Source organism: Drosophila teissieri, chromosome 2L, assembly GCF_016746235.2.
Source record: "Drosophila teissieri strain GT53w chromosome 2L, Prin_Dtei_1.1, whole genome shotgun sequence".
Classification (NCBI taxonomy): domain Eukaryota; kingdom Metazoa; phylum Arthropoda; class Insecta; order Diptera; family Drosophilidae; genus Drosophila; species Drosophila teissieri.
The window spans coordinates 13,539,663-13,560,929 of record NC_053029.1 but is presented as its reverse complement, the minus strand read 5'-3'; the positions used below and the strand labels follow the sequence as shown (position 1 = coordinate 13,560,929).

At 42.9% G+C, this 21,267-nt stretch overlaps 2 protein-coding genes across 4 annotated transcripts in view; one reads left to right on the top strand and one right to left on the bottom strand.

Moving 5' to 3' along the window:
• Positions 1 to 775: 775 nt before the first annotated feature.
• The window catches only part of LOC122626406 (protein nubbin-like), a 51,393-nt gene continuing 30,901 nt past the window's right edge, over positions 776 to 21,267 (bottom strand). For 2 of the 3 annotated variants that reach the window (XM_043806656.1, XM_043806655.1), the window contains exons 3-6: positions 14,998 to 15,555; positions 5,905 to 5,949; positions 1,561 to 3,300; positions 776 to 1,381 (exon numbers count right to left, since the gene is read on the bottom strand). In XM_043806656.1, the coding sequence (XP_043662591.1) occupies positions 1,658 to 3,300; positions 5,905 to 5,949; positions 14,998 to 15,555 (2,246 nt within the window). In that variant the 3' untranslated portion in view covers positions 776 to 1,381; positions 1,561 to 1,657. Of the gene's footprint in view, positions 1,382 to 1,560; positions 3,301 to 5,904; positions 5,950 to 9,771; positions 10,534 to 14,997; positions 15,556 to 21,267 lie in introns of those variants that run through there. The other variant, XM_043806657.1, reaches the window with a different exon arrangement.
• On the top strand, positions 17,832 to 18,743 carry LOC122626407 (aly/REF export factor 2-like). Its single transcript, XM_043806658.1, has one exon. The coding sequence runs from the start codon at positions 17,907 to 17,909 to the stop codon at positions 18,654 to 18,656; it is 750 nt and encodes a 249-aa protein (XP_043662593.1). The 5' UTR covers positions 17,832 to 17,906; the 3' UTR covers positions 18,657 to 18,743.

Genomic DNA, 21,267 nt, shown 5'->3' with positions numbered 1-21,267 from the left:
ATTGCTATTTCTCCAAGATCCCCTAATGACTTTTGGGCCAGTATACTTAGCGAATTTCGCCTGTACTTTCCACTTGCCAACTCACCGAGATAGTAAACCATTTTTAATTGCTCAAAGCTGGAGCGACAATGACAGCAAACGCCGTTCGTCCGCCTTAACCAAATCGCAGTGAATTCATTTTGTTGAGTCGGCTTCCCATTGATAGTGTGGGTACTTGAAGTGACCCGGGTTCGCCCACCCCTCGCCCACCCCTCGCCAACCGAAAGAGCACAGGGGAGCCTCGTTTCATGCGGCTCATCTGCATGTCATATATCTTGATATCTTGGTCATGAGATCGAATCGGTCCAGTTGCCGTACTGCGGGTGTCTGGTTCTTATTAGCTCTGCACGCGCATTCGCATTCCCCCAGTCGAATTCCGTGAATTAATTTCAGTTTTGCATGTTGTTATTTATTAAAATTTCAGATCGCCTCAGACATTTGCGATTCTTCGTGATGCCCTTTCAAATGCGCCGCTGTGCTAATTTCTGAAATTCATTCCTTCCCTGGTGATTGATATCTTTCAGATACTGGCCGTATATTTATGCAAGCAAAGGAATAACAATTCTGCTTGAAATTGAACTGAAACTTGGATAAAAGTTGAAAAATGAAAAATGTTTGTTAATATTTTGTTTGATAATTAATTTTATTTCATTGTGATTTTGTCTTTTTTCATTTTTGTTATACATTTAAAAATTCTAGTATTTCATGTTTTACAATTGTAAATATTTTCGTGTTTCATAAATTCCATCAGTTTTTACACATAAATACGATAGGTTTAAATTAAATGTTTTTCGTGTTAGTTTACTTGCCCATAACATACAAAGTAGAGTTAGTTTATGTTTATAATGTTTTTCTTTGTTTTCTTTTTCATGTATTAAAATTAAAATCATTCAAATTGATTATCACAGTATTCACGCGAAAAATAAATATGCTTACAATATAATCTACGGGTTTTACGTGGAAAGTGCTAAACTTTCTAACTATTCGCTAGGAATTCATTATGTTGACTTCGAAAATTGTGCAAAGACTGTACTTAAATATTAGTAATACACAAACGCCACAAAGCATCATAAAAAAGCCGCATTTATTTGCTTATCAAGGCAAATAAATACCCATTCCTTATGATCCACAAAATGTTGTTGATCAAGCGAACTTGAATGCCGAATGAGTGGCTGTTCACTTGAGCAGCAATATTTTGGATAACCTTTATAGTAGAATTACATTAAAATAAATACCATTAATAGTTAACATAAGCAAGCCCCATTTTGTGTAGGAGCCGATACCTATCCGTAGTACAGAATTCAGAATTATGCTAGTATTTGATGTGTTTGCGACTTTGAACCTGCAAGATAATGAGCAGAGAAGGAGATAACGTTAGTTGAGATAATCATTTGCACATATCTAATCTTAAAAATAAATTAAGAATTGGTTACATTGTTAAGACATTAACAATTTGGCAAAAATGGGAAATAAAACCCTTTTCATTTTAAAGTACTGTATATGTTTTAGAGGAGTACACACCTGCTGTTGCTAAGCTTCCTTCGATTTCTCCCGCACATTGCACTGTCTTTGTCCCTAAATGTGACCTCCCTGTAGTCCTTCAACGATCCCCGATGCCTTAGTGCATCATGTAGGAGGACTCGTCGTCATCGGCACCCGTGGGACTGTCTAGGGAGGGATTGATGCGCTTCTCCTTCTGCCGGCGGTTGCAGAACCACACGCGCACCACCTCCTTCTCCATGCCCAGGCGGTCGGCCAGCTGGGTGATCTCCTCCGAGGTGGGCTTCTGGTTGGCCAGGAAGGCCTTCTCCAGGGCGCCGCGAATGGTGGTCTCGATGGAGGTGCGCTTCTTGCGACGGCGTCCAATGATCTCCGGCGTGCTGACGGTGGCCTGCAGGGCCGCAGGATCGAAGACACCGCCGGTGGCCTGGATGGTGCGATCGGCATCGTCCAACCACTTCTGGAGCAGCGGCTTCAGCTTGCACATGTTCTTGAAGCTCAGATTGAGGGCCTCGAAGCGCGAAATGGTGGTTTGCGAGAAGTCATTGCCATACAGCTTGCCCATGGCCAGACCCACATCGCCCTGGGTGAAGCCCAGCTTGATTCTGCGCTGCTTGAAGGTCTTGGCGAACTGCTCCAGCTCCTCCAGATCGGTGGTTTCCTCGGGCGATGGCTCGCCCGCTGCCCGAGCAGCTGCCGCACTGGCCACCGTCTTGGGCTGCGGCGTGGTGGTGCCCTGGCTCATCTGGCTCATCTGGGTGCCACTGGTGGGCGTGCTGGGCGTCAGCATTCCACTCAGCTTCAAGCTGGCCGCCGAGCTGGGCGGAGTGATTTGCAGTGGGTGATGGTGGTGGTGGTGGTGCATCTGGTGGGGTGAGCTGGCCGGACTGCGAATGGCGATGGGACTGCGGATCGAGTGCGGTGTGGAGCTGCGTGGCTGCTGCGTCATCTTGTGGTTCAGCTGCAGTGGCTCCTCCGCCTGGCGCTGCTGCTGCTTCTGCAGTGCCTGCAACTGCTGGGTGGCCTGGCTCAGGGCCTGCAGTTGGCTCTGCATTAGGAACTGGGCTGCCGCCACCTGGGTGGTCAGTGCCGGGTCGTCCTGCGCCAAGCCCAGGGAGCCACTCCTCAGCAGCTCCATGTAGCTGTTGAACTGCTGCGTCAACGCCACTTGGCGCTGCTGCAATAGCTGCTGGAACTGGGCAAAGTCCTGTGGCGACAGCGATCCAGTCAGCAGTGGATTGTTCATGCCCAAGCCAGCGGCTGCCAGTTGAGCCTGTGGCGAGGACATGCCCGGCAGGGCCAGCAACGGCGAGATGCCACTGCCCATTGTGGATGCCACTGCGGCGGCTGCTGCAGCCGCTGCTGCCATGGAATTGGGTGTGGTGGCGCCACCAGTCGAGGGCGCCAGAACCGGAGAGATCATGGGCGGCACCGGCGAAGGCACTGAAATCACCGGCACTGGCGATGCTGTGGCCGATTTCACCGAGTTCGACGGAGACTGAGTGCTGTGACGACTATTGTCGCTGGTTAAGTTCAATGCCCCACCGTTTTCGTCCTCGTAATCCTCCTCCTGTTTGTACTGGTGGTGGTTCAGGTGGTTCAAGTGGTGCGGATTGTGGTGGTGGTGCGCCGGGTGGGGCTGCAGCGACAGCAGCTGGCGTTTGGCCTGCTGGTGGCTCAAGGAGAGCGCAGGACTCAGAGGAGATCGGCAGCGATCGCTCGAGGTGCCCACACTCGAGTTGTTGTCATCGCAATCGGAAGCTGCAAGTAGAGAATGATTTGGGGGTTAGGAAAATGAAAACTAACAATTTTAAATGGTACTAAAATCTTAACTGCTCATAGCTAAGAAAGATACGAAAGTTTCCACAACTTTATTAACTGCTTTACCAGCTCTACAGCTCTGAAAATCTCTCCCATTAAAGCACACAACTCTTTTCCAATCAGGCCAGGAAAAAGGGGGCGTAACCAACTGGCCAAGCCCCGTGGAGAATGTATTTTTCCCATCCTCAGATGCCATGCAATATGAGTCACCCTGTGGGGACCTCGAGCCCCTGACCGTTTTTACCCATTCGAATGTCCTTTTGCATAAATTTAGCATAGGCCACACAAGCGTTTTGTATAATTTTCGTTCAATTTCATAGTCCGTTGGTTTTCGGTTTCGAGTGAAAGCCTTTCACGTGACCAACCACCCACCCACCGCATTGGCTTTATTATGCGAAAATTTCCTCGACTCTTTCGCTCACCCCCATCGAGACCATCGAGACCATCGAAACCATCGAAACCATCGAGACCATCGGTCCATAGTTTACATAGTTCCACCTTGACATCAAATGGAATTCTCATGTTTTCTTTTCATTTTGGCTGACGCTTTTAGCCGCTTTTAAGTGGCATTTTAGCATTTCAAATGCCTGGCCAGGCGATTTGTATAAATTTGCTATTTGTATGCATTTTATTTATACAACAAGGCGATGCGGAATGGAGTGGAGGAGGGTTTCGGCTCGGCCCAATTGATTTGCAATAATATTTAAATACCCGACGAGAGTTTATTTTTGAGCTAAAACTGCTAGAACTAGAAGACCAGACTTCCTCCCCCATAAAGGGGCAATCAAAGGAGCTAAACCCTTTGAAGTGGTCCCTGGTCTGGGCTACAGAAATTCGCATTCCCATGCCGCATCCCAATGCCCCAGCCAACCAATTTCCACATCCTGTCCACTGCAGGCAATTTTTGCATATGTTTGCCTGGGCTACTTTATGGCTCCTGCTCGCCTCCTGATGCCTCCTCTGATTCCAATCCCCGATCCCTGATGCTACGTGAATTTGATGACTTATTCGCCCAAGTGGGCGACCCACCGACCCGACCACATGGTCATCCTTTTTACATATGCGACCGAACCCTGGCCAGGAACGATTTCTTTCTCTCCTCCTTGGACGGGCTACGTGCGTCCATTTGGTATTCAGATGATGTGCAAATTCGATTTGTATGTGTTGTGTGAATAGCTATCGCCATGGGCGGAGGTGTGTGTCTTTATCTTTGTAAAAGGGGTTCTGGGATATCTAAAATAATTGAGGTTTTTAATGTTCAATTTCTATTTTTATATATTTACACAAGAAACACAGCCATTTAGTTGACTATTTAAGTCATATGTGAGTTCTTGTAAGCCTTTCTGAAGTGGTCTTCCTTACTATCTTAGCTTGATGGACGGGATAGCCTAAAAAGCATTTAAAACCCCTAAAGGGAAACCCCTTTTCAGCACGCCGCTGCTCCATTTAGCACAGCCAATAATAAAAAGCCAAATGGTCAGTTTGACTGCACATTGAGCTACCCCAAGAGCGCTCCCACATACGGCCGGCATAACGGAATAATTTTTGCATAAAATATATGTAAATATATATGTTCATGTTCGTGAAAGAAATCACAGCAACTGTGTCCAGTCCCACACACACACACACACACACACACAGACACACGACCAGACAGCCTCCCTCACACATATTCGAATTCAAATCAAGCGAAATGCTGTCAATAATGTGGTCAAAAGGGGGGAAAAAAATATATATCGAAAGGGAGGGAGCCAGAAAAGGTTGAAGTTGGTTTTTTGTTCGGACCGTGACTAACGAAGTCCATGAAATTTGAAAAGTGTGAATTGCAAATTGAACGCAGCCTTCTGCGAGCAACGAGTTATGAATAATAATCGAAGGTTTTTATGAATCCATCAAATATTTATAGTGCACCCAAAGACCACCGCACTCGACAATGGTTTTCCCAGCTCCCCGAACGAGTTATTAGGGCAACTCGAACAATTAGGGGCAATTGACAGGCCCAATTGTCACCTCAGCAACTACTTAAGGAGCTGTTAAGTCGAAACACCCATTTAATAAGACATCAAAATCAACTTAAAGACGCCCCTCTCCATTTGCTGGCCCAAATCCCAATCACAGTCGCAGGGGCTGTGACAAAAGTTTTGACAGGCCATTGTGTGAGGGGCGACCCTCCCTAGCGAAACAGCCCAAGCAACCCTAAAACCAAACCATACATCCATATACCCTATATATCTAGTGCATAGCGCGTGGCTGTCGCAGGCAAGGGTTGAATAGTTTGATATTCCCTCCGGTTTATTGTCTTTTGTGTCGAACGTCGAACCGAAAACATGCGAGTGATTTAGTGAAACCGAGATGCCTGATGCCGCTTGCCCCAAAAAGCAGATGTTCCAGAACTGGAATAAATACTCGTATACTCATATACTCGTATAGTGGCATATACACCCATGTCTATCTGTATGAAGTGGACAAATCTCGTAAATCGTTTTCGGACAACAGCTGATGCTCTAAAATGGGGAAATGAGGAAAATAGAAAAGTACACTTACCATTCGATTGAAGTGGTGACGGCGAACGCGACAGACGACTGATATCTGAAAATAAAAGGGAAAACACAAATTTGAGACTAGCCAAATTGAGACCACTTAAAGCTAAAAGTAAAATAACACACGTCGCAAACATAAAATTTTCGACGAAGCAAATGCTCCAAGTTTACGATACACAAAATCGATGCCGATATACATTCTAAGCCCGAACTGACCAAATGGCCAGTCCAGACATCGACACCGTTGCCTATAAAAGGATATTTTTATGGACCTCGTCGAGGGGCAGCCGAGCTGGAGTTCAAGGAACACCTGGTCCGAGTACGATTTGAATTTCTGAAGTTGCCATCGAACACGGACACGGATACGGACATGGGCAGCATTTGTGCTGCATTTTTATTTCGGGAGCAATTGAATTTTGTTTGGACTCGATGGCTAATTTACGAGTGCAGCGTGCTGACCCCTCGGAAATGCACTAGAAATAGAGTGCTCTTCTTGTTTGGGTGTTGTGTGACACTGGGGATAAGGATATTTCAAGGCTTCTATCAGCAGATTGTCTTTCTGGTGATATAAGGTTACTAAATAATATTCTTGCGTTTTGATGAAGTAAATGATTAGTACGTCACTCTTTGTAACTCCATCTATGTGCCCATTCTTACCGCAGATCTATGAATGTGCCTAAGACCCTATTCCCCGAGAATCAGTTTATCTGCGCTGGATTTCTTTGCTTGTGCCACCACAATCTTCCCTCACTTCTGGCACACTTCTGTCGCCCCTTTGGCCACGCCTTTGAGCCGCTAATTAAGCGGCACAACTGCTGCCCGTTCAAGTGGTGCGGCATATGTGAGGATCCAGCGCATATAGTACGAGTATATGTATATCGGCTGGAGTTAGGTAGATGAACATTTTACAAAAACCCGGCGTTAAAGTGCCACATACTCGTAAATTATGTAACTCGGCGGAGGTGGAGGTGGAGAGTTCGGGAAATTCAACACCCTCGCGCGTGCCCAGCACGAGTGAAATGAGCAGCAGCAGCAGCATTTGAAACGTTTTCCAGAATTTTACAGTTTTTGGCAGAGAAATTGGCGAAAACCACAGGCGGCCACCCCCAAAAATGAGGCGGCCGACTCATGAGGAAATAAAATACAATTTTTGAGAATCGCCCAGCGGGGGTGGCGGTTTATGATGATGTTCGAGGGGGGTTGAGGGAAGGGGATTGTGTGGCGCACACAATTAGTCAATGACCTCGACAGTTGGCTGGCTGGGGGTGGCTAAAACCAATACACAGCCAGGCGAGCCACCAACAACCGACTTTCTATATATGAATGCTATATGGTCATCACGTGCGCAGACCGAGACTGACTATCGATTGAATCGTCGTCGTTGTTGGCGGCGGCGGAAGCTGCGTGTCTTGAACTCTTGACCCCTCCATCTCCGACTGGACTGGGCAGGGCTGCGCTGAGCAGCCCGAAAAGTAGCCGAAAAAATAACATAAATAAATAAAATAAAACATAATAGAGTGAAGGGAAAGCAAACATAATGTGCGTGCTCCTTGGCCTTTGTCTCTGCCTGTATATTCGTAGCAAAACAAAACGGGCAAAATCGCGCAGAGAGAAAGCTTCGGTGCGGCGAAATGAAAGCTTGATTAAAGGATTCGAGAGAGTGCGAAAACTACAAAGGAGCAGTGTCTTTCAGTGTTATTCGCACTTCTTTTAGGAATTATAGTTAATAGGCATTCTGCTCAATGAACATGCAAGCAGTTTAAGTCTAACAATATTATAATAAATGCAAATTAAATATGCAACTAGCCTTTCCTAAGTTTTTAAGGCCATGTTTATACAAGTTGTGGTTTTGAGCTCTTTGAAAAGTCAACAAACCCTGTTGACTGTTTGCTTATCACTTGGCCGGCATTACAAAATCATATTAACCGCATTTTCTATCAATTTCCGTTCGCGAATTGTAAATCTTAATCGACTCTTCATTTGTTTCCCATGAGTTCCAAGAATTACCCATAAAAAGCGCTCACACGCCCTCTTTCTTGATCGGCTTTTATGGCGGCGATAGGTGATAACGCAAAATAGTAAACCGAACAAAAAACGGGAAAAGATTGCATGAGCTCATGGACAATGACTAAAAATAATGTTATTATTCAAGTTGGACATTGTCGTCAATTGCCGCCGACCGTAATCGGGCAAATATATTAATTTAAAACTGATTGGCGGACCAGAGCTCGAAACTGATTGGCGAACTGGTATTTTCTATGGGCTTTTCGATTAATTTATTAAAATCAGCAAAGGATGACGATACTTGTTTACTATACGTGCTCTGGACTCGATGGAATCTTTCTTCGGGTATTCTGCAGGTGTGCAAAACGTTGGCTCGATTTTGGTTCTCGGCCGATAAGCGGAGGTAAGCGGCGATAAGCAAATCGTATTGTACAAGGTAAAGTCTTATACGAGTATCATGAGACATATATTAGCCATCGTTAGTTCTTCAGATTGCGCTAGTCATTTGCGTCACGTGAGCCACACAAGTACTCCTGTACGAGGCGTTTAGCGTAAAAAAATCCCCAAAATTATCAACTAGCGCCAATCTCATTAGCATGCTCCAATGTCGTTTGCTTATCTGGCTACTGGCAAAGTAGCAGTTACTCACTTTTCATTGGGGAAATTTTACATAATCAATCATGGCCCATTGAAAAGCCCGTACCACTTGGTACACCTCAAGTATGGCTCATCGGAATTATTACGCATATTGCGACGATTTTCTTCTTTGCCACATTTGTCATCGAAATGCGCTCTTTTATTGCCCCGCATTCGCCGCTGCGCTTCGAAAACGATAATTGATAAGGCAACAAATTAAAAGTATTGTTTACAACGGCCAAGCGGTTCCATTGAGTGCCCATCGCCATCGGCACCAGTATCGGCACCAGTATCGTCGTGGTGCACCTATTTACATGGTCATATTTGTGGGCTGGTTGTGCAAGAAATGCGTCTTTAATAAATATTTTTATGGTCCGGCATTTGTAATACCCATTTGCTGGTCTATAAGTTATTTAGTTTGCCAGTTGATTAGTTTGTACATAGTGCTAGTTCTCGCCTGGCACCGCCAGTCTTGAGTGTTCTTGAGACCCGTCTTTAAGTGGGGCGCTGGGAGTTAATATTTATGGCGGAGACACCTGTGCCGGTGTTTATTTTCAATAAGCAGATTGCAGTTTTCTTTGTTCTGGCTATTGGAGTATAGCAGTGAGTCTTGGGTTTTTAGTGTGATAGGTGCAGAGCACCTGACTGACTCAACCATGGTAATTTTCACGGGGTCTGACTTAGCAATTTAGTGGTAAACGAGAATAGCGTAACAAATACTTAAGAAAAATTAGATTGGATCTATATAGTAAAAGATGATTTGCTTCGCGAAACTATTTGCAGGATTCTCTGTAAAGATGGTTCTTATAGGTGATGCAAAGTAAACTACTGATTGGTGCACTTAATGAGCTTAAAAAGTACTTCAATCTTATAAATCACGAAATGTATATATAAACTTGAAATCTTTAGAGGTATAAAATTCATTTTATCAAATACTTTGAACCCAACCAAATGGTTGAAAGGATAAAACAAAGAAGAATCTTTTTGTTGTTCAAAAGCATACTTAAATTGTGTAATTATTAATAAAGAACTAAATATTTTTAAGCTTAATTCCCAGATTACCAAACAAAAACTTAAAAAACCTATGTAGAAGTAATACCAAAAAGCACTTTTAATGGAACAGCTAAAGTTCCAAATTTTAAATTGTGCTGGCAAATCATTTGTGTATTGTTATGATTACAAGTACAAGTTTATAATGAGTTTTTAACGGGTTCAGAAGGCGCTAACTTACATCGATTCTGCATCATGTGAACGGCGGCCTCGCGGGCACTGGTCGGTGTGGATTTGAGCAAATCGCGCTTCAAGGAATTGTTATTATCCTCGGGACTAGCGGTGTGCCAACGTAGCTCCGACATAACCATTTTCACAACTCAATGGTGCAAATGCAAAGTGTTTACGAGTATAGGCGATATGTTCAATGTTTCTTAAGCACTGTGAATTCACTTGAGCACTGTTGTTTCTGTTCTGATTGTTTCTTATTCGTTTTGTTGGGCTTGTTAGTATATTGTATATTGTATCTTGTAGATTGTGGATTTATTCTGATTTCTTGGAAGCGCCGCTTTCGTGTGGACGCGTTCGTGTCTCGTGTGAAACTGACAACAGAGAAGCGGTCGCAGCGGCAGGATAGCTCTCAGCGAACTAACGGATAATCGCTCTAGGCCTGAATGTTTGCGTTCCGACGATGATGATATGATGATGATGACTGCCTCTGTCTGCTCTCTCTTTCTCGCTCTGTGGCCGCTCTGGCTCTGGTTCTTCCTCTCCCGCTCGCTCTCTTTGCCGGCGTTTGGGATTTTGAGTTTGAAAACTGTTGTGCTGTGTTGTGTTTGTTGCACCCCTAAAAAAGCCTTAAGGGTTGATTTTCCCTTTTTTTAGCACACACACACACAGAAACTCACACACACAAACACACGTGTGAGGGGGTAAAAAACCGACTGGGGAAATGGTGGCGTATACGTGATAAAAAACGCGAGCTAGCGCTCCACACGTTTAACTGGTTCCACTTTTGCGCGTCGACTGCAGTTGAATTGGAACTTGGGGCAGAAAAGGCAGTGAAGGCAGAATCGCTGGCAGAAGAGCGAGAGAGAGCTTTGGATCTCTCTCTCTCCCTATCTCTCTCTCTGTCTTTGGCTTGGTTTTGGTCTTGCTGCCGTTAGAAATGCGTTCCACACCCACACGGACACACATTCTCGCACTCGCAATCCAATTGGAGTGGAGAGGAGAAGTTCTTGCGCTCGCTCTCGCTCTCCGGGCTGCGAGTGAATTGTAAACTAACACACACATTTTATGCGCTTTAAAATTTAGTGTGCTAGTGTGTGAGTGTGTGAGTGGGGGGCTACCTCGTTTGTGGTTCGCTCGTGGGCTCCATTGTTGTCCGTGTATGGGTGTGTGTGTGAGATGCGTGCGCTTGTTTGAGGCGTGGCTTAAAATTTAAATTTGGCTTTCAAATGGCAATGGATTTTTTATACGGCCCCGCTCTTTGGAGCCGTATGTGTGTATGCATATTATTTTATGATTGGCGAGTCAAAAATGCTGTCCGTATGTGTGTGTGTGTGTGCTTTGAGCTATGTAAAAATATTTTAAAGCTGCGTCGACGTCGACTGCAGCAGCATACCCCCCACCACCCTATATTTTTGCAGCACTGTCGTCCTCTGATTTCGCTCTTTGTTCTGCCTCCCGTTTGCTCCTCGCCTTCGCAATTTTATTTGCCATTCATGTATGCACACAAGTGCGGAGCGCCCCTACTCCCAAAAAAAAAAGAAAGCCCCCTCCACCCATTTCTCCTTCCGTGGACTTGCCACCCACTCGGAATTTTCTTTCCTTTTCTTGCTTTTGTTTCCCGGTCTTTCTTTCTTTCGATTTTTTTCCGATTTTGTATTATTTTATGATTTGTTTTGGTTTAGCACATATTTCGATAGGAAACGACATTTATGGTGGGAAATATTTCTGAATAAATATCAAAGGAATAATGCATATAAATGTCATTTTAAAGTAAAATTGATAAGTTGCTGTTAGAAAGATATATTTTTAATTGGCGTAGAAAGGTAAATATTCTACATATATAAACATATTAAATATCTGCAAAGACCTAAATAAAATTGTGCATCCAAAGTTAGTTTAAATAAATAGCTGTTAAACGGCCAAATAAATAATTTGTTAGCTAACTATATGCATTGTCATATCCAACAGTTATATGGATATTATATAACTTTATTCTAAATATAAAATCGTTATTATAATCCCAGTAAATCAACATATTCAATTGATTTTAAACAACTTCTGTGATCTGGTCAAATTCAAACGCAGAGGTCCACTTCTCTGAATTTCATTTTTATGCATATTGAAAACTAAATTTTTTATGTTCCCGAGAACAGCGAAGACAAACGAATTATAATGAAAAAGTCAAATTTTTCACGGCGAGAGTAACAAAATCTTTCCCATATAAAAAACTAGCCCAACTACCTGGACCATGCACAATGTACGCACATATTTTTTATGCGTACAGCGCTTTGTTATGGAAAAAATCATAAAAAATTGTTACAAAGTCATAAAAAGTCGAAAATAACAAACAGGTAAGAAGAAAATAAATGTGTAGGATGAGAAGAGGACACGAAATCAGTGGAATCAGTGACCTGGTCCTGGCAAGCGTTTAACGCTTTCATCAATGACAGCCACCTAAATTTCGAACCGGCACAGTTTAGTTTTCCTCGGTTCTGAAGGATTTCGCGCTCCTGGCCATCTTTTTACGACGCAAACTGGCTCGATTTCCACGTAAATCATAAAAAACATTCGATACTTTTGAGCTCCCAGGTTGCCGAGTCGTTCGAGTCAGTCGGGCAGTAGGAAAATCGGTTCGTTGGCCAGCATCCTGGCTCTACATGTTAATTAGCCTAGGAGGCATTGGACCACTTTGACTTTGACTACTGGTCATCCGCTATCTCACGTTCGCGAAGAGCTGTTAAAAAAGGATTTCTGGAATGCCCTGTAGTTTGTTTTTGAGTGTTTTAGGCTGAATAGGCGCATTTCAATATATAATCTATTGGTTTCAAAATAAATGAATAATATTTGAATGGTCATATATCTCGCCAAATCTAAACTTACTAAAATAAGAGTTAATTAGGATTTTTAAAATACATTTATTTAACATTTTATTTAAAATTCTGCTGTTTTTTGATATTTCTTGTCAGTTAAAATTTTAATTTAAATTACATGATATGATTACATGACATGATATTTTATGTCGGCCCCTCAACTGACATATCTCCAGGGTATCATATAGTCCATCCATTTATTTACAGCTCCTTTTGACTTACTGACCGTTTGACTTTTTTATTTGCGTGAACTCTCGCTGCAGCAATGTGGCCTACTGTGCGTGTCCATAAAAAATATCAAAACTATTTGTCGGCTCGCCCGCTATCTGTGTATCTTGCTATCTCTTTCGCGCTGCACTCCCCCACCCTTTCGCACTCACCTCTCGCTGCGGAGCGTCCTTGCGGACTATCGTAAAAGGAATACGTTGCCGAGAATTACTTAAGTCAATGTAGGCAAAGATCATAAAAAAGGCAAAAAGTCCAGAAGAGTTGAGACTGGCAAACAACATTTTTATTGGGGCAGCCGGAAAATATTAAAAAAACGAAAAAGGAAAGGAGAGGAAAGGGAATTTTCGTACCCATTGGGAGGGTACTTGGTAAATTGTTTGAGAAAATAATGAAAAGTGAAATGTCTAATGAAGTCGTAAAGTTTTTTCGACCAGCAAACACGTTGGCATGTGTTTGTATTTTAGTGAGATCTCCCATCTTTGGGGCTTGTTCTTGTGGGTTTCCTGATTTTTAGATTCCAGTGCATTGATTAATGGGAAAAGGAAACTGAATTTGGGGTAAAGAGAAAAATTTTCTCGAGCACTAAAACATTTTATAGTTTTGGTATATATCTTATAAGATGGAGATTAAATTAAATTGGTATCCAACATTTATTATTAAAAAGGAAATAAGTTCGTACTCCCAAAGTACACGACTCTCATGGTTTCCTTAATTTAAAATGTATTTTCACAAACATTTGTGCAAATATTTTTAAAGTTCGACTGCCCTTGTGGATTATATTTTTGCACCCTTTCAGCGAATATAAATTTTAATGGAAATTTCACCCCAGTTCAGCGGGAGAGTGTGCGCTTATTAAATTTGTCCCTCGTTCTAATCAGCAGCTTAGCATCTCCAAAAATCCGCTCACAATTTGCTTGAAATTATAGGAAATTTGAACTGAAAATAACTTGGGGTTGCTCTGAAGAGGGTAGCTACTGTGGAAATGAGGAGGGAAAAGGAAAAGCTGCTGCATTCCGTTCTTGGCGCAAAAATATTCATGATACTTAGCATCGCAATCCCCTTAGGTTTTTTACATATCTCCGATGGCAACTTCAGTTCAGACTTTGCCATTGTTTTGGGTAACATGATGAAGCACCGAATCATCGATGTCGAGGATGACATTCAATGACATTCTTTGATTCTTATTTATGTCCTCCCAGAAAATCTCGGTCTGTTATTTATTTTTTTTGGTAGAAAAGAACAGAAATCAATTGCGTTGTCTGCCTACCTCGATAAGAAACTATTCCTTAAAAAACACACGATAGAACCGAGGGCTAAACAATGGAAATGGTAAGGAACATGCTACGGTACTTTGCTGGCATTTGACACCCCAGCAGTAAGGACATACATTGGCAGGACCCTCAGGTAGACCCTCAGGAGTACGGAGTCCTGAGATGTATATGCATATGCGAGGCGTTTACCTACCCCCAAAAGTGTACTTTTTCCGCTTTTTTATGCAATTTTTAGCATGAAAATTTGGGTTTCCTTCTGTTTACTCAGGGGTAGTTAGGAAACTTTCTCTGCGCTTCAGTTTTTCGGGAGTTTTATAGCGAGTTTCCTTAATTGCGTTCTTTCTTTCTTTTCCTTACTATTTTGAGTATACCCAGATCTGGGATTGTGGTTGCTAACGGTTTTGATTTATTTTGCGCTGTTTTCTCGAAAAAACACAAATCGAGGTATTCTTTGTGAATTTTTTTCTTGGGTCCCACATTGCGGAAGTTTCCCACGAGTTTTAAGGTAAAAAACTAATATCTTTTTGCATGCCTTCATCTCTGATTTTCTGATTTGGGCAGAGGACAGTTGCCTAATAAAGTATTTGTTTAGGGTAATGGCAGTTACAAAAGGAGGATTGAAATATTTGGGTATTTGAAATGCGGGGCTTAACGTCATTTGCATGGAAGATAAATTATTGATTTTGTTGGATTTCTTAAAGGTAATTAGATACTACGCGACATTTAGCTGGTTGTAATAATTTATAAAGCAATTTTCCAAAGCTGAAGGGGCTACTAAAATGTAACATCACCCCTATCGCTACTCTCTGTAATTCTTGAAAACCTTCTTAACTTCAATTTCCATCGCAATAGTTCTTAGCTACTCACCATTTGGGTCCTGCAATTTCAGACACTGCTCTAAATCTCGCACATCCTTGCTGGCATTGTTCAAGTGGCCATAGAGAGCAACTGCTGCTCCAGTCAGTTCCAGGACCTTATCCTTTACCTCCGCCTGCTCCTGCTCCTCCCGCTCCTGCAGCTCGTCCTGCTCCTCCACTTTCAAATGCAGAGGCGACGGAGCATTGTCGTTGGCAATCTGAGCTGGATGCAGCCGTTCGGCTCCTTTATCCTTTGGCTGCTCAACATATTCATCACACGATTGCAACTTCAATTCGAGCGTTAGCTTCTTGTCCCGCATCCTTCTCCTCGTTTCCTCGTCCTGTTCCGCAAGGGACGACGGCGGCGGTGAGGGGGTGTGGCAGGACACCAGAGTCAAGGAGGCGGGCGAGGACGAAAGAAAGGAGCTGCTGTGATTTGCGCTGACATCGCGCATATTTGTGTCAACAGCAGTCAAAGTTCCATCTTTGTTCTCCTCGCAACTCGTTAGGACAGCTTCATTCGGCGGCGAGGCCAGTTGTTGTCTTGGCTCGAACTTAAAGTTGCCAACTGCAAAGAGGAACAGTGGAGGATGGTTACATGGGTATTGAATAGACTTGCCAAGAATTTACTTCGCTAAGCAAGTAGGTTTTACCAAAAACCCATATATTGAACACCGTTTGGTAAATTGCTATTGCCTTTTGCACAAGCGATATATATGTTTACTATTATATCAATATCTTTTTAGTTGAGGAATTCAATTATTTTTACTTATATAACTCGACCCTTTCTAATCTATTGAGTCATACCACTAAAAAACACCATTTTGTTGGCTTATATATTCAAATCACTGGCGAAGAACCAATCACAAGCACAAATCGCTATCTATGAAAGGGTTGACTCCGGCATTTACATAAGCCCATCGTTATGGAATCACAGCAACCCTTTTTTATGACGCAACCCCAGAGGCATTTGAATAAGCTCCTCTCTCTCTCTGGTGGGCCATAAAAAAGGGGTTGATTTACATAAAAAACGGGCGGGCAGACTTCATTTTAATATTTGCCCCCGAGGGTTGATGGGCCAATACGCACACTCCTGAAATTATGCTGATAACGTCATTTTTCCCTGGCTTTTGGAGTGGAGAGAGGGGGGTGTGGGGCGCAGCCGGAGGGGGGACTCTTAAAAAAGCAACCAACCGGGCACATTTCATTGGCTGAATGGCCTGAACTCCGCATGTGGGCCAAAAAAAATGCGGGGAAATATGAAAAATATTTTCATCGCAAGGCGTTGAAATGTCTCCGGGTAACTGATGCTTGAAATAACGGCAGGACATAGCCACCATGTGTCCTTGGAGTCCTGTTCTGTGTTCAGGAATGCCACTAAAAAATCAGTCACATGGATGGGTTTCAAGTGTGAAAGTTCTTGGAGGGGGGTTGCGTTTCAAAGGGGAAAGCCTAAGTGTGCAGGAATGTGTGATACCTTCAACAGGGGAAGTTACCCGTAGGAAACTGAAATTCTTTTAAGGATATACAAGGGATTTATAGAGAATGATCTTTGAATATCGTTAAGCTCTTAATCATTAGACTGTGAAGTGCTACAGTTTTTCTTTAAGGAAAATCAGTACAGTGCAAAATAGCATCTGATACGCTTTAATCTTAAATTTTTCAATCTTTTTAAATGAGGCTTACCACAAAGATAAATCTTAAGCAACCCACAACAGTGATACTAGTGCATTTCGCCATCCCCTTTCATTTCCAGGAATTCACTGCCATCCAGTTTTTTATCGCAAAGTATTTAGGAACGTTGGTATTTGAGGATTTCAATTTCTCGCTTCGGCAAACAAATCTCTGCCTGTTGCGCAACCTGAATATCTTAGCAAAAGGTAAACTTCTGAGGACAAGCCGACAGGGATTTAATAAGGATAACTGCGACTGCAAACGAATTGCAGCATTAAGCGGAAGAAGACAAAGACGCTGAAATTATTAGATTTTTTACCGTTTGACAGCGCATTTCAATTGCACAATTACGAGGAAGTGGCAGCACCGAGAAAAGGATCCTCCTACGGTCATAAATTTCTGTCAGCCAGCCAGGGATTTTAATTGAGGAGCTATCGCCGCAGAGACCTGCCCAAGATCAATCCATCCATGCATCCATCTCTCTTACTCCACCACCGCACAGCCAGGTGTAACTCGGGAATCAAAGGAGGTGTTGCTGGGGTCCAGAAGGATTCCCGATGCCGCAGCCAAACAGGAGCAGACGTGGGAACTGCACATTGCGCAAAGGACAATGCGTCGAGCTCAGCTAACCAAGTGCAATTTGGCTTTTGTCCCATGGCAACTGCAACACACCCGCTGCGTATTTCGGCACACAAAGTGTAACTGTAACACTGGCCGGGAAAATGATGAGGAACCCGGCTGCAGACAATGGCAAATCTGGAGAATCGGGAAATGATGATCACCTACAACCTACACCATTGTGATCACTTGGCTACGCACCAAAAATAGGCGAAACAAAACGGCGCACAATGCCCAAAGTGATTATTGTTGCGACTTTTGCTCTTTTGTGTATGCGAAACGTGAATTTATTGCCGCTTCTTTTGCGACTTTTTATACGGTATCGTACCTCACCTTAGTATTATAATATCGGGAGGGATATTTGAAACAGCGCAGTGGGTAACCTGCTTACCATCTCCATATACTATTTCCAAAGCTAAACTGTTCCCAATTTCAAGTATCAACGTTTTCACTGTTTTTAGGACCTTTTAAATGTGTGATTATTTCTGTTTTTCTCACTGATCTAAGAAGGCAACTGAGTTAAGTGTCAAAGATTTGTTAAGTCAACACAAAAAAGGATTTCTGGTAGCTGTCAATTCTGTTCTTCTTTTTAATCACAAACAGCAAGCACTTTTCCGCAGCAGCAAGATGTTAGATAAGATGGAAATGAGTCTGGACGACATCATCAAGTTGAACCTGGGTTTGAAAAACAAAGTTCGTCATGCTCAAAAAGAAAAAGTTCGAAAAAGTACTGTAGAAGGCGGATTCAAAGGCGTTCGAAGGTCTCGCAAGGCAACTGGATTCATACAGAAGCCCAAGTTCAAACAGGGAAAAACTTTGAAGGAACCAAAAAGACCCACTTTTCTCATGGTTTGCAATTTGGACTACGGCGTGGATGATGACGACATCATGGAGCTCTTCAACGAAAGCGGACTGGTGCAGCAAGGGTTGGTCCACTACGATCGCGAGGGCAACTCCTTGGGCACCGCTCAGTTGATGTGTAAATATCGCGCCGATGCCATGAAGATCATCAGGCAGTTCCACGGAGTCTTTTTGGACGGACGCCGCTTGAAACTGCATCTCATACAAAAAACACGCGATTTCAAGCGCCCGGATGGTGAATCTCGTGGATCCTTGCAGTCTCGTCCTTTCAGGCATCAATACTACCAGCCTCGTCCTTCCAGGCCTGGTGCCTTCAAGTCACTGTCATTCGCGCCTCGTCCTTCTGAGCGCGATTGCATCCAAGTGGATTCTTCGTCCTGCGAAAGCCTCGTATCAGATCCCATGTATAGGCCCAAATCGAATGGAGGGACCTTCCGGAAGTCTGGATTGCCGAACCGCATTCGCAATTCAACTCCACATAAAAATGCATACAGAAATAATGATTTTATCCAGTAATACCGCTCTACGGAAGTTGGTATAAGAGGTTTACATAAATCTTTATGAAATTGCATGGAATAACAAAGCATATTAAATAAAGCTTAACACGGAATAAAAGACTTTATATTTATTTTTATACGTTCAAAGCATTATAGAAAATTACTTAGAATTTCTGACAAGCAAACGCAATTGCTCTTTATCAAACGGATTTTCTCATCTATGAGAAAGACTTAAATGTTACTTTTAATAAATTTAAATTATTTTTGGTATGTTTTACTTTATGAACTCTGTTTTGTCATATGCTCCACGTTTCTCATTTGTTTTTCGATCCCGCCCAATGCATGTAAGCACATAAAGTACACTGCCAGCAATTCCTGGGTGCTTCGCTCTCATTTAAATAACGGCGCGCTCTGGTTAATGCGCCTTTGGCACGCAACGCAGCGCCTATCTTTTTTTGCATACACTGAGCACAATTAGCGCTTATAATTTGCGGTGCGTTCATACCGCCGCCCCTCCACCCCGCCCTCCATCCTCCTGGCTTTTGACGCCCCCGCTTTTTACACGTCTTTCTACACTTCGCTGCTTGTTTGCATAAATTTCGTGCCAGGCACCTGTGGCCCCCTCTCCGTCTCCGTCTCACTCGCACTCTCACTCTCCGTCTCTTTCTCCCTGCCACACTTTGCATGTGCAGCCGCTCGAGACGCGCCAGTCTTGCCTCTCTTTCGCGCACTCAGTCTTCTGCGCTTTTGCTTTTTTGCGCTTTTGCGTTTTGTAATTGCAGTTATTTGGCCCAAGACGCGCATTATAAAAGCAAACATCAGTGGGCCGCAAAAAATAAATGCTCCTAAATTGCGTAAATTTATACTAAATGCATATATTTAATTTAATTTGTATTTGTATTGCATTTAAATTTTCCAAAGGTGCGCTGCAAATGAAGTGAAAATGTGTTGCAAGTCCGTAATTGCAGAGGATTTTTCAATTGCTGTCGGCTTAAATTATAGGCTAAGGTTGATTAATATGTTTGAAATTTGAAATCACTCAGATTTAAGTCTAATTGAAATTTAATTGATTTTCCTTTTAATGAATATTATTAATTAAAGCTTGTGGAAAATATATTTAATGAGGTGCCAGTGTAAAAAAGAAAATTGATTTAATTTTCAATCGTGCAGCGTTTATCCATCAAAAACTGTACGAAAATAAGAAAATATTTCAAAAATAATAAAATACACGTTTTTACCCATTCCCACGGTGCCACTAAACCCGCAATATTTTCACATTATTTTAATGGGTTTTTCTCTATTTTATTTATTATTTTCGCAATTTAAAATCAATGTTTCCCAAGAAAACACTCAATTTGATGCTGGCGGCCATAAAATCCTTTCAGTTGAGAATTCACAAAAATACGTTACGAAATTGTGCAGAATATATGGCAGAAATACTTTCAAGAGGTTAAAAGTCACTTAAGCGGATTCGATTTTCATTTTTTTCGCACCCTGACATTTTTTCAGGCAATTACTTGCTGTTTTTCACCAAAATTTTGAGCGCGCAAAGTATAGTAAATGGGAAATGAAAATCCCAATGGCAGCTGCTCATGGCGCAATAAAGGGGTGGAATAAAGGGGGCTGACACAAAATGTGGGCATGGCTCTAAAATCAAAAAAACAAAAAAATCAAAAACTACATACACATGCAGTTTCAACCCTATTTTGCATGAACGTGAATGATAAGCAAAAAAACAAAGTTATGAAACTGCCGAGGGCCAATAAAAAAGTGTTTGGAATAATGGAAAGTGGAATGGGCAGGAGGCATAGAGGCCATGTATCGACGGAGATATCATTGTGCTCATCACGAAAACGAAAAATGAAAATCGAAATCAGCGCGTGCGGGGCGAAAGGATGCGCCTCTCGCCCGAGTCCTTTGCCCAAGCGTGCTGCGCATGCGCGCCTTGTTTGTTATTGTGCCCGTTGTGTAACCCAATCCTGCGATTCCTGCAAGGGTTACAGCACGAGAACGAGGACCTAGGACCCCGCTTTAAAATTGTTTCGAGTGAGTCGAGTCGAGTCGCGCTGGTATTTGCTGAAAACTGAGAATGTTTTGTCGTCACAGCTAAATGTGGCGGAACTTGCAGCTTCCAATGGCAAGGGCATCGCATTTATCATCATTAAAGGCGGTTCAGTTCGGTTCGGTTTGGCACACGCATATCGACGTCGATCGCATATGCTGCGCCGAGATCCTTTCACTTTTGGGCCAAAGGATTGCGGCCACTGCGGGTCGCAGCTGCTGTCGCTCTATTTGTTTGGAAATTACATTTGACATGCAAACATTTTCACATCTTTCCCCCTGTGTTTGCTTGGTGGAGTCCTGCATGTCCTGCGAAAGGATTTCGATGTTGGTGACATTCAATTCAAATTCGAGCTGTCGCCGCTGACTTCCTCTTGTAATTCGATACTGGAGCGAAAGTAATTTGCGACAAATTTCACAAATTTCCACATTTTTCATTGCCATTGGCATCACAACACACACACACAAAAGTGAAAGCCATGCAAATGCCACAACAGATGTTTTTCAGCTTGGAAAATGATTTTCGTCTGGCTCTGCGCCGACAAAAAATTTGTTGGCTAAAAATGTTA